The sequence below is a fragment of the Protomyctophum bolini genome, assembly GCF_963924005.1.
Source record: "Protomyctophum bolini genome assembly, chromosome: 19".
Lineage (NCBI taxonomy): Eukaryota > Metazoa > Chordata > Actinopteri > Myctophiformes > Myctophidae > Protomyctophum > Protomyctophum bolini.
In genome coordinates this window covers 26,076,519-26,090,042 of record NC_137880.1, presented here as the reverse complement: position 1 = coordinate 26,090,042, position 13,524 = coordinate 26,076,519, and the positions used below count along the sequence as shown (strand labels likewise).

General features: G+C 41.0%; 1 protein-coding gene across 1 annotated transcript; it reads left to right on the top strand.

Annotated features, from left to right (window-relative positions):
• The first annotated feature begins 5,749 nt into the window (after window positions 1–5,749).
• eif2b2 (eukaryotic translation initiation factor 2B, subunit 2 beta) lies at window positions 5,750–12,317 on the top strand. The gene is made up of 8 exons (XM_080790428.1): window positions 5,750–5,996; window positions 6,533–6,653; window positions 6,812–6,963; window positions 7,405–7,568; window positions 7,848–7,943; window positions 11,470–11,607; window positions 11,712–11,778; window positions 12,121–12,317. The coding sequence occupies exons 1-8, from the start codon at window positions 5,825–5,827 to the stop codon at window positions 12,276–12,278; spliced, it is 1,068 nt and encodes a 355-aa protein (XP_080646554.1). The 5' UTR covers window positions 5,750–5,824; the 3' UTR covers window positions 12,279–12,317.
• Window positions 12,318–13,524: the final 1,207 nt, after the last annotated feature.

Below are 13,524 nucleotides of genomic sequence, written 5' to 3'. Positions count from 1 at the left end.
GGACTTCCTTCTCAGTTCTGAATGCGATCACTGCCCAGACCTCGCCTGCTTACACAGGCGAGGTCTGGGTTGTATGCTCATTTCCATCTGGCGCTGTGGAAGGATTTGGGTACATTAGCGTTATGGATTAGAGTCAGGTGTTTGGATTCAAGCCAGGTTTCAACTTCATCTCCATCTTGGTGGTTGTTCTCATAGCCCCATGATGTATTGTGGTGTTGAGCAGGGCCGGTGTTGTGGGTTTCCTGCATGCAGAGTATATCGAAACGATTGGCCATCGTTGCCAGTATCTCCGGAGAAACCTTTGATTGTGAGCCTAACATGGGTGCTACTAGGGCTGATTGGCAGGGTGGCGTTGGATCGTGAGGGAGATTGGACCACACCTGAGTCTGGTGTGTTCCACCCCTATAAGTGTCAATCTGCCTTCATTCCTCCTCTCTACTGGTTTGTTTGTTACTCTGCCTTGGTTTACACCTTACAACTGTCACATTGCACATACACTCGCACGCATGCACTGCCTAGTACACACTGATGATCATTCATATTTGTGGTATTTAGTTAACCTTTAAATAAATATATTTGATACACTTTTAACTGTGCCTGTGTCACCCTTTGTTGCAATCCTGAGTCCGATTGTAAAAATTGAGACGACTGACAGTGCAGGTCCAGAGAGGGGCAGGTGTCTGTGATGCTGTCGGGATCAGGCAGGCATCTTCATTGATTGCGTACGTAAGTATACAGAGATTGGCCTACTGACAGTATCAGATTATGTCCTCTTCGATGTATATCTCATTCAACCAGATTTTACGGGGGCCAGTTTCGAATTGCAGCCATCCATAGGTGCCCTTTGAGAGCGGTTTTGAAGCAGTCAAGGGATTCGCATGTCTTAATGACTGTTCCACATTTTGGTGGCATAATAATAATTTAGTCTTTTGTTTGTGCCGAATCTGGATTGCACATGGTTTGTTGTGGGTGTGGACTTTGTTGACATTAAGTATTTAGACAGGTACATGGGTATCTTGGTGGTGTATCGAATCTTGTGGACCAGACCCATTGCAAGATGCTGTACTCTGTCGTCAACCCTAAGCCATTCCAGCCTGTCAAAGTGGGCCCCGAGTTGGGTTCGGGGGGTGAGGCCCAGTAGAAGCCTGACTAGTTTGTTTTGGGAAGTCTGGAGTAGAGGTGCTGTGGTACCAAGAGGTGCATGCATAGTCGTTGAAACCTTGTATGAGGGCTCCTGTTAGGGTCTTCAATGTGTTTTTATTTACCAGTGAGGAGATCCTGTATAGGAATCTTGTTCTTTGGTTGACTTTTTTGATTACGTTGGTGGCCATTTTATCACCGGAAAGATTTGCCTCCAGGATGGAACCTGTAGGTAATTTCATATTTTCGTGTGATAATATTGTCACCCACTCTAACCAAGAAGCCTTCTGCCTTGCTGAGATTACTATTTGATCCAAAAAGAATGGATTCAGTTTTTCCCAGGTGTAAAGATAGTTTGTTATCAGCGAGCCAGGTGCAGATCATAGACTGTAAAGAATATGGACAAAGCGTTCCCCGGGTCTAACATGAACGTAAAATGAAGCCTGTCAGTCCTTGAATTGTACATCGCCATCTTTCTAGATTCGTTTGGGCCCAGCTGGCCCATTGGTTGGCCCAGACAACGAGGCGGGACTTCCCCCTTCTTCTTAGTTGGTTTTTATTTTGACTTGAGTGGGTGGGGAATCCCGATCATAGACTGTAACGGTAGCCACGCCCCTCAGAACATACGCGACCTTATGGTCATTTTTTTTATAAATGGGACCATAATTTTCCAAAAAGAATATTATGACATTAGAAATGAGACTTTAAACTAGTGACTGGAAGCAGAAAGTATTCATGACCATGTTTATTAACTCAATGTCTGCCAACGACCTAATTGACCTCTTTTTTAGCAACTCCCACAGCGCCAACGACGTTGAAAATTTAAATTAAATAAAAAAATGTATAGAGACTGGCGCTTAGGGACTTTTTGGCACTTCTTAAAAGCGATGGATGAGTTAAGGTAATACAGTCTAGGTGAAGTTGGGCCCAAATACATGGACTTCTATGGGGCTATGGGTTTTTTTGGGCCCAATGACAGCGCCACAACAGGCCATTATATGAACTTTCAGAAAATCCCGATTTCCTTGTGGCTTCACAAAATAACTGTCTGACTGCCCCCGGGTGCAGATTCTACCGAGGGCCTTTTCAACCTGCAGTTTTTTTCCTGTCCGAGACCAACAGTGCTGAGTCATCTGCGAACAGCAACAAGTTGCAGTCACAAGCTGATGTCATGTCGTTTACATATATTAGGAACAGTAAAGTCCCTATTATGCTTCCTTGAGGAACACCACAGCTCACTGGGTGGGGGGGACGGACAGTGTTCCGTTCACCTCCACCATATGTTCTCTCCCCTCCAGGTAGGATTGCATCCTGCTCACTGATGTGCTATCAAAACCAATTGCTTTTAGCTCGTTAACCGGTATGGAGTGGTTGCCGGGCCCTTTCTTGTGTTACTTTGGACAGTTTGAAATCTTGGGGGACCCGTCCCTGTTTGATGGAGAGGTTTACTATGTGGGTGATGATTGGAGCTATAGAGATGGCCGAGTCTCTGAGGAATTTGGAGGGAATATTACATACTATGCACTAAGAGATGCTATACCTTGTGAAAATTCCTTTTGATTGCTAAATTTCATTCTATTATGTATTACAGTATACAATGCTGCTATTGTGTTTTGTCTCTGTGTTTAATAATCGTAAACATATTTATTTCCGCAAACTTTGACGCCTATGGCCGGCCGCATGGTTTACACAAGCCCAGCAATATATACTTCAAAACGTGCGGCTCAGCCGGGAATGGCATGCACACACACACCCTTACTTGTCTGTAACTCTGAGAGTGTGCACATAGAACCAAATGGACCCTTACAGGTCCAACACTGTTTTTTGTTAATCATGTGAAATGTGGGAGGTCGGCAAGAGAACGTTTAAAAACATCATAGCAAAATATATTCCTCAGCCTAGTAGGAAAGTCTGTGAAAGATTTCGCGTAAATTGCATGCTCTGTTCATGATTTGAGGCCAATCCTGCAAACTTTGAAAGCCAATTTTAGCCAATTAGGATGGAATCTGAAATATCGACCGGGTTAACGGTGCCGGAGATTAGCTGTACACACACACACACACGCACACACACGCACGCACACGCACGCACACGCACACGCACACACACACGGACAGAGTGCAAAACATACTCTCTCCCCATGCCTTTGGCCTGGTGGAGACAATAAGGGACAATGTTTCTATAATACTATATATTCAGGTCCACATTTTAGTAATTTTGGATTTTTATTTTTGTATCATATTTGAAAGCAGTTAGGTGTGACTGAATTGTTTCAGTTGTAGGAGCTGTATTGTTCTATTAGGGACAAATTAGTGCAGGTAATTTGTAAGCAAATAAATAGATCAATTATTTGTATGTAAATGTTATGCATTTCCGTCCATGGTGCCATTTGCCATATGGTGCCTACAACGTGTGTTACATTTATCCACCAGTAAAGTATGTCAATGTACGTTACCTGCTCATCGGAAGCAATGATTCTTGCTCAAGGACACTTCAAGCCAGGAGGACCAGACACAGTCCAGACAGCCAGTCTACCTCCTGGGCCTCTACTGCAGACTTGAGATACATTTGGGAAAATTGACTAACTTTAAAGATCACCGTTTTTGGCAATGTACATCTTGTCATATTAGGAATATCTTAGAGGGCTAATTGTCAACAAACATTGCTTTACAGTTGGCTGATGTCATAGTCTGGTCAGCGAGTGCAGGGCAATGGAGGGTGAAGAGGTGTTGCTGTCTCTATTCTTTCCAACCTTTTCTTTGTAGTTCCAGGTCAACAAATTTAGGTCAGAGTACAATGCAGTCTCTCTGTTAGACCATAGCAGGGTGCCAAAACCCTTCACATGCTCTCTCCTGACCCTCGGCTTTACCCTCCCCTTCCAACTCTTATCTCCTACTACACCATTATACTTGGCAGAAGTGCCAACAGACTACACATCAGTGTGTTGGGCCTGTTGTCTGTAGTAAGGTAAAGGGTGGCATCTAGTGGTTCATAAAAAAAGAAAAGAAACTCATATATATAGCATTACACAATGACCTCTAAAATCAGTACAGTACTAATTAAATCTGAAATCTGGTGAAGGTGAATTTAGCCATCATGATGGTCAGTGATCACCTACAAGCATGGTTCATGGTTGTGCTTAAATGTAGTAGCAGCGTTAGTGAAATGATTGTACTTCAAGCTTCCTCAACAGTAGTGCGGATAACAATAAAATAAGAATAAAATAAAATAGGATAGGACGGCAAAACATTAACAATAAAAATGCAATAATAAAAAATCAAAATAACCAAAGCAGGAGTATAGTAACTTAGAAAATAACAATAAGGTTACTTTAACCTGAATAATCGTTTAGACTCGGTCAGAAACTAAAAACCAGGTTTACAAAAATAAACATCAAATTGACACCCTCATCACCGACAAGCTTGATGTTTAGGTTTAGGTTTAGGTTTATTTATTTAGCATATAGTACAAAAAATAGACAATAACATATCAAAGAAACAAAAATACAATGCAAGGAAAGGAAGAAGCCAGAAGGCTTATATGGAATCCTTTCCTGAAGGAAGAGATGTAGAACATCTTCTTTACAAACTTTGCAACAACGCTGGTTAACAAACTGCCCTCCCTATGCCACCAAAATGTGGAACGCCCTACCAACAGTCATTATTAATAGACATGTGAATCTCTTGACTCCTTCAAAACCGCTCTCAAAGGGCACCTACGGACGGCTGCAATTCGAAACTGGCCCCCGTAAAATCTGAATCCCCAACACGGTAACACCGCTTTTTCCCCTCAATGTATGTTTTTCTTCCCTTTTACCTCCTTTTATGATGATTTCCTTTTTTTTGGTTATATAGAAGTGTATATTTGTACGTCTCTATATGTTCTGATGAATTAAAAAGGATTGGACCCTATTGTAAACAAGTGTAATGCTTTGCTTTGTTTATGGTGTCGTCCACATCCACAAACTGTTTTTGCATTGAGTTGTGCTTGAAATGTAGCCTACTGTAATTCTCCAAACGTTAATAATCAATCAATCAATCAACATTATACTTCCTGTGATGGTATCTTACACTGTCTCATTCGATCAACACTACACGCAATGTGACTGTTTCCAACTGTATAATTTCCCCATTTTCAACTGTTTTCATATATTTTGACACTTTCTTTTTTGTCATGTTTTCTCATGACAATAAAGCTCATTTAAATTGAATTGAATGTAATGTAATTTCGATTACCGGTAGATTAGTTCATTCGTTATAGTTAATTCATGAAAAAGGTACAAACATGGCATGCCATGAGGTAATTAGATGTTTTCCTCAAATGTCGAGAAACAGACACAAAATATTGTGGAATAGTTGTGGCTTGAAGGACTACATAAAATGTAATGAAGACACATAATAATGATTACAAGAAGTACACTAATTTCAAGAAGAGACCAAATATAGATGTATCATGTAATGCATTTGTTGTTGGACTGGCAACTTGGCAAGTGACCAAAGTGACTCTGTTTACGCCCACTCTGGTGACGCCCTAACGTGATAGACCAATCAGGCTTAGTTTTGTAGTACTGACCCGGAAACTCTCCCTAGTGTTAATGTACAACTTCCGAGAGAAATTACTCCTGCTGCTGATGCAAACAAAACGTGTTGACATTTTGAACTAAAACTAATCGTCTTTTGACGACATGCCTGCGACAGACAGGGAAACCGATCTCACGGAGAGAATCGAAGTCTTTCTAGCCGATTTAAAGCTTGGGGGCAGTGGGACAGGGCCGCTCCGTGGCTCCGCAGAAACGGCCCGAGAAACGACTGCGTTGCTCCGCAGAATTGCATCCAACGCGCGATGGAGCAGTGCAGGTTGATTTAATTTACCAGCTGGTTACTATATAAACCTTTTAATTTCAGGGCCACACAGAACTCCACAAAAAAACAAACTAATAAATAATCTCTGGGACTTTTGATAGGCTGGAATGGTTTAGGGTTAGCCTAAGATTTACTCTCGTATACGTAAATACGGTACGTCATCGATTAAATGCGTCTACGAGAGTCTAAATCTTAGGCTAGTAGCTCGGGTTGACGACAGACTACAGCATCTTTAATGGGTCTGGTCTACAAGATTCGCTACACCACCAATTAACCATGTACCTGTGTGCGCAGCGTACCCATGTACGCATGTTTTATTGTTGCACATACACCACAACCTGCTGCCAAACTTCTCAAACGTGTCAGCCTGTCAGCTATAATTTGTTTGTTAATATTTATATTTGAGTGACATACCGTATCTGTAAGTTACTGTAACCTTACCCCTCTTACCTGTATCTTAACTATCTTCAACTTCAACAGTTTTATTTCTGTTCACATTTCTCTTAAATTGATATATTGTGTTGCATTAGGCGACCTGATGGAGATTATCCGCAAGGAGGGAAGGAGGATGATTGTTGCCCAGCCCTCAGAGACCACTGTTGGAAACATGGTTAGACGAGTGTTGAAGGTCATTAGAGAAGAATATGCTAGGTATGACCCCTTGGATTAAAGAGATCAAATAAATTGGTATCTGAATTTATTTGTGAGGCAAAGTGAGACTCTCCTGCCTTGCACTCATACCAATCACATTTTAGTGGTAGTTGTGCATCTTGTTCTTGTGCCATTTCTATTTGTTTGGTTTTTAATAGGTCCCGGGGTAGCAGCGAAGAGACAGACCAACAGGAGTCTCTCCACAAGCTGCTGATGTCAGGGGGGCTCGGTGAGGAGAACTTTAGGCAACATTTTCCTCTTCTCAAGTCCAATGTCATAGAAGCTGTCAATGAGCTGCTTACAGAGCTGGGTAAGTTATCATTTTGTATGTATTTATTATATAATTTCTGTTGGCCAGAAACTTTCATCTTCATATTTCACCTTTTTTTTTCCGTAAATGAATTTCCTTAATCGTCATGCTACCGCATCACATAAAAGTAGAAAAACATAGCTGATCTACAAGCTCACAATGCATCGTGAGTTGGCGTGTTGTGAGCTTGTAGATCTACCATTTCTTATGTATTGGAAAAGCTGTGTGTGTGTGTGTGTGTGTGTGTTAAACATTGAGCCAGTGAAAAGTATTAACAAGAGCTTGTGATTAAATAACTACTTTACTATATATGTACAGTAAAGATCTACATTTATTTGTGTTTTGCTTGTAAGGAACAAAACTGGACATGCTAAAGGAATGGAGAATCACAAAGATGATTTTATTGATTCACTTTATATTTCCTACTTGATCTTATCACAGAGGGAACCACTGACAACATCGCTATGCAGGCCCTTGAGCACATCCACTCCAATGAGGTCATCATGACTATCGGCCGCTCTCGCACAGTTGAGGCCTTCCTTAAAGACGCTGCTCGCAAGCGCAAGTTCCATGTCATTGTGGCAGAATGTGCCCCCTTCTGCCAGGTAGGACTGTAGTTTACTTTTGAAGACCTAAATGCAATTAACATGCGATGGCAATATGCATGTCAACATTGTCAAGTGAGACAAATAAAGGTTTTGCTGGTTACACAACACACACCGAGCCATAGCCTCGTGTTGTTTGAAGTAATTTATGCTACAAAAATGAAATTTAGAAATACTTTCCTTTTTATACGATTACAATAATTTTCATGGTAGTAATTCCCAAAATTCTTAAACTTATTTTGCGATAATTTAATTTGTTTTGCTTTCATCTTCCTACAGGGACATGAAATGGCAACCAGTCTCTCAAAAGCTGGAATTGAAACTACTGTGATTGCAGATGCTGCCATATTTGCAGTGATGTCTCGGGTTAATAAGGTACATGACCAACACTGCATCTTTTCTATTCATGTAGCCCACCACCACCAGCAGGGGTTGTACCACTGACGTGTGGAAAAAAGTTTGAGAAAGTGGTTTGATACTTTAACCACTTAAACCATTAAATACGACCTGAGGCCAATTCTACAAATGCCTTCTAAATCAGTAGTTCTCAAACTCTTTTTGTGCCAAGGCTACCCAAAATGATATTTGACCACGGACCGCCCGTCTAAAAATGTTGCCAGATGTTTTGTAAAGAAATCTGAATTTCTTTACTAAATTACGGAATTAGTTTACAAACATTTGCAGTTTGACGGCCATAGCAACAGTAACTGAAGTGGCCGTGACTTCTGTGAAAGATCACTTAAGTCTGTAATTTACCCCACAGAGCTTGAGATGGGGGACATTGGGATTGAGCCTTCTATTACATTGTCAAGCCATTACACCAACTTGCACTAATACATTATGCCGAACACAGGTGACATTAATTGAAAGTATGAGGGTTCAGTGCCCTGTGCCGTGAACATTGGGATTGTAATTCGCCCCAACCTCACCACCACCAAATTATCAGTTGTAGCAACAACTACTTACTACTTAATGTTTATAATCCCACCCTACTCTATGATGGACAGCTTTGAGTTTAGTTATTCAGAAAAAATATGACTGACTTGGCTTTCCTACATGATCAGACAACACATACTATCTAGTTCTGAAGAACAAACATGATTGTGGATTAACCACTTGAACCCTAGTGTCCCTATTCCGAGGCTAACATTTGCCTTAGGCTCGGTGCATTTACTGCAATACCGCCATACCGCGGTTATGTAACGCATACCATGGTGTCAGGTTCATTACCGTGGTCAAAAAATATATTCCTCTTTGCGTGCTGTTCTGCCTGGCGACCTAAGTTATCGGCCTATGAAATGAAAAGTTTACCATAATATACATGGAATCAGTGAGGCTCAGTCTAATCATGTCAGCAATGTAACACATGGCTTGGCGGGGACAGGACACTTGTTTTAAATTGGGCTACTCCAACGCAAACTCACCTCTAAATGTTGTATGTTGTGTCAGTCAATCACAGGAAAAAGTCGGTCAACTTGATCTGAAATGATGTTGCCTGTTTTCTGTTTTTTTGGGGACTACGGATGGAAATTGGCATCCTTGCTAAATCTGACATATTTACACTGCATTGAATGTGTAATTAATATGTGCTGTCCCGTCCAAATAAACGTATAAATGTGAAATCCGGGAGGCATACTTTGGTTAGACTCATTACCTAACTTACTTTGTTTCCAAAACATCTCCTGGAATCCCTGTTTCTGTTGCCCTGCATGTTTGAGATTTAGATTAAAGCAATAAACCACAAGAGGTCTGAGGTTACTGTGGATTTTATAATGGGTGAGAGAGAGGCGTGGTGAGACACGAGCGCAGCGAGTGTTTACACTTTCCTACTAGGCTGAGGAATATATCCCACCCTTTTCACATTGGCCTGTTATAGCACCACCAACAGGTGGATTTTTGCTAAATACATTTTTGGAACAAAATGCCTCAAATCATCCAATTGCCATCCAAGGCGTAAGAAGAAATTGCAACCTTTTCACATTGGCCTATTATAGCGCCACCTGGAGGCCACAACCTGACCTGCCCTGGTGGAGACATGTGCCCCGATGGGCACTAGGAGCACTTTATCTAGTTAGGTATGCACCCTCCTTGGTCACGTTTAAAAGCACACTCAAAACGCACCTGCTGTCCCAGGCCTTTTAAATTAACCTCCTGCCTTGGAGAAATGGTTGGACGCTTTGTTCATCCTACATTTTGTTTAGGTCTATATTTGCTTTTATGTTTTATGTTTTATGTTTTTTATTTATTATTATTACTAGTCCTTACCCGTTCTGAATATATGAACAGCAAATATATATATCGTAATATATATATATATATATATATATATATATATATATATATATATATATATATATATATATATATATATATCTAGAATATTAGTGGTCCATGACATGAAAATGTTTGAGAACCACTGCTCTGAAACAACATTGGACAATGATGTTTGACAGTCAGCTATATTGTTGCTTATTGTAGATTTATTTTGGGATTTTCTGACTTATTCTGGCTATTAGTGGTCCATGACATGAAAATGTTTGAGAACCACTGCTCTGAAACAACATTGGACAATGATGTTTGACAGTCAGCTATATTGTTGCTTATTGTAGATTTTTTTTCGGATTTTCGGACTTATTCTGGCCCGTTAACATTTTCATAGACCTGGTTGCTTGTTTCCCTCTCAGTCAATGATGTGGCAACCCTGGTGATTGCCCAACACTGTTTTGGTTCCGTTCCTATGCTAATGTAGCTTAGCAACAGCTAGGAGAATGCTGGAAGCTGCTGCGGTTTAAAAGTTTAGAAGTTTTGAGCGCAATTTATGTCCCCGAATGTATGGATATGTACTTATGGCGCCATCGCTGCGTCTTTCTTTAGTAGAAGTGTTGACAGTTTTAGCGTCCCTCTCCGCGCGCGCGCACACACACACCGCGCCTCCTGGCACACACACACACACACACACACACACACACACACACACTGTGAAGGCCGTAGTACTGTAAATATGACATGAATATGAATGCAAAGTAGCGGTCCATGTGTGGACAGGCTACCTGTCGCCGCGGTGCATGGTGAGATGTGTGCAAACCGTGTAGTTTATCAGGAGAAGACTACCAAACGATGCAACACGCACACACACAGTCAGCGGCGCGAAATTGTATAGGGCACAATTTGTTGTGTTGCAGCGCTAGCTAGAGGAAGCATGCCAGTGGGGTAACGGTGAGAACGGTGGCCTGTGATGCAGGTGTCGCCAAGGGACGCAGGTGTGTGAGGGTGCGAGGTGAATTCACTAAGAAATTAATGTTGCATCCTTTGGTATTCTTCTCCTGATAAACTACACGGTTTGCACACATCTCACCATGCACAACGGCGACAGGTAGCCTGTCCACACATGGACCGCTACTTTGCATTCATATTCATGTGATATTGACAGTGCAATACCCTTTTTTGCATTTGTTAATCCACTAATAAATTCATTATAAATCAGTAATGTGTGAAATTGGAAAAAGGGCTCCAGGAAGACCTCGATATAAGTGTGGTCCATGCCTGTGTGTGAAAAGTGGGAGTGTTTGGGCCAGGCAAGGTTGAGAGAAAGTGCTGTCAGGGACATTCAGACAGACAGACAGACAGACATTCGCTGAATTTTAGTATGATTTAACCTTGATCTTGTGTAATGTGTATACAATGTTTATGCTGTACAGTACTTTGGTTGGCCTTGGGTTGTTTTTAAATGTGCTTTATTATGAATCAAATTGACAAGAAAACAAATAATTGACTATGACAAGACAGAGGATATTGGCATCATTGGCTCTAGTGTTTTATTCTTAATTTATTTCATAATCTTATTTGTTTTGGTTTGGTTATTAGAACTTCAAGGTAAGCTTGTCTAATGATCTCTCCTCAGGTCATTATTGGTACACAGACCATCCTGGCAAATGGTGGGCTGAGGGCCGTTAATGGAACACACACTCTTGCACTGGCAGCCAAGCATCACTCCACACCGCTTATTGTGTGTGCCCCCATGTTCAAGCTCTCACCTCAGGTAACTGAAAAATGCTATCCATTATATATTTGTTTCCATCTACCATGATACTGTATGTAATCTATCTCTCACTACAGACTGACAACAATATTCTCTGCCCTTAGTTTCCAAATGAAGAGGATACATTCCATAAGTTTGTCTCCCCACATGAGGTGCTCCCATTCACAGAAGGTAATACAAATTTCCCCAATGTTGTAAATGGTCTACTCAACAAATGTTTAGAAATGTTCAACATATGATTAAAAAACCAGTGCACACTGGTAAGGAAGATATTTCAAACTGTTTTTAAAGTAAGAGAATGTAATCAAACATAACATTGAGTCGATGCTCAATTCCTCCTAAATAAACTTGTGTAAAACGACTGGGAAATTGACTCCTAATCATTCTTATTACCCAAGACAAAATGTGTTTATATGAAGCAACAAAGAATACATTCTACCGTTTTCTACTGTTGCAGAGTCTGATGTGCAACTGTCTGTTAATGGTGGTCTTGTACCGTACTTGTCTTTTTAGGTGAAATTCTCTCAAAGGTGAATGTGCACTGCCCAGTGTTTGATTATGTCCCACCTGAGCTCATTACACTTTTCATCTCTAATATCGGGGGAAACGCACCATCATACATCTACCGGCTGATGAGCGAGCTTTATCACCCTGAAGACCATGAACTGTAACCAGTGTAAATATGATGAAGAATAAAATATAAAGATGAATATGTTGTCTCAGTTTGTTTTTCTCTGTTTCTATTTTGCCTTGTTTGAAAACTTTTTTTTTAAATTACTTGGCAAGGTTTGATCCTGTGGAAATTAAGTGAAATCCCTTATAGTAATGCATTTAAGTAAAGAAATTGTCCAGAGTTACAGTGTATGGTACTACGCCAGATTGGACGAGATGTGGAGGATATGGGTAAAAGGGCGTCCAATCTAAATGTGCCCCTTTCAAATGTGCTTTTTTATTTTTCAGCCAGGTGTTGTCATGGCAAAAACGCAAGTCTAAAGTACTTGAGCACATGACTCATGTAGCTTCAGTTTCCAGAAGTCCTCCTGGGCTGAGCTTTGCTGGTCAGTCCAAAAGAACACTTATTTGTCAAAGATGTGATGGTGTAGTCAGAGCTCTAGTGCAGTGGTTTTCAACCAGTCGTCCGGGGACCACCAGTGGTCCTTTAGACTAGGGTTTCAGGTGGTCCCCCAGTTAAATGATGGCGGTGGTCCGTGGCTCAAATGCTGAAAAAAGAATGGGCCTTGATATGAAAAGGGTTGAAAACCACTGCTCAGTGCTCAGCATGGAGATTCCATGTTCAAATCCCAGTTATCATGTAGATCATTGCTGGACGGCTTTCAACATTTTAAAGGCCGAAACGTTGCTGGTTCCCTATTAAACATTTTCACTGCATTTGAATAGTGTGCGGGTGTTTCTTCTTTTGCATGATGGTTGTCCTCCTACACACCTGTCACTTCTAGGTGTGCAAAAGCCCTTATCTCTCTCTTTTCTTTTTTTTTTTTACATTTTCAAATTCAATTAAAATTCAAAAGAACAAATAAAAAGCACTGGGCCCAAAGGTGCAATGCTGTGGTGTGCTTCAATACGAAAATCCATTATTCAATGTATATTAATATGTTTATGCACACATAACTCAATATTAATATTACATCTTTCTCTTGCCGTTAATATGACTTATTTCGTGGTCCAATCTTCGAGATCAGCTGTGTTGCAAAAAGACTGTTGAAACCACGTTCCTATGTAGACGTCCATACAACCTATACGACGTGAGTCTACGGTGGGGCAATCTTCAGGTGTGCATACTACGTAGACGTCCATACAACCTCCATACCGCGTCAAGTCTAGTATGGCGGGGCGGTGACGTCGAAGACATGTCATACCTCACAAAGTCAGTGAAGACGTCACAACCGAACGTCAGAT

What these genes read in the sequence shown, in the direction of transcription:
- eif2b2 (XM_080790428.1), top strand. Translation starts at nt 5,825, where the DNA reads ATGCCTGCGACAGACAGGGAAACCGATCTCACGGAGAGAATCGAAGTC. An exon ending in TGAGCTGCTTACAGAGCTGG is followed by an intron (nt 6,964 to 7,404) that starts GTAAGTTATCAT and finishes ATCTTATCACAG; the next exon opens with AGGGAACCACTGACAACATC. An exon ending in TGTTCAAGCTCTCACCTCAG is followed by an intron (nt 11,608 to 11,711) that starts GTAACTGAAAAA and finishes CTCTGCCCTTAG; the next exon opens with TTTCCAAATGAAGAGGATAC.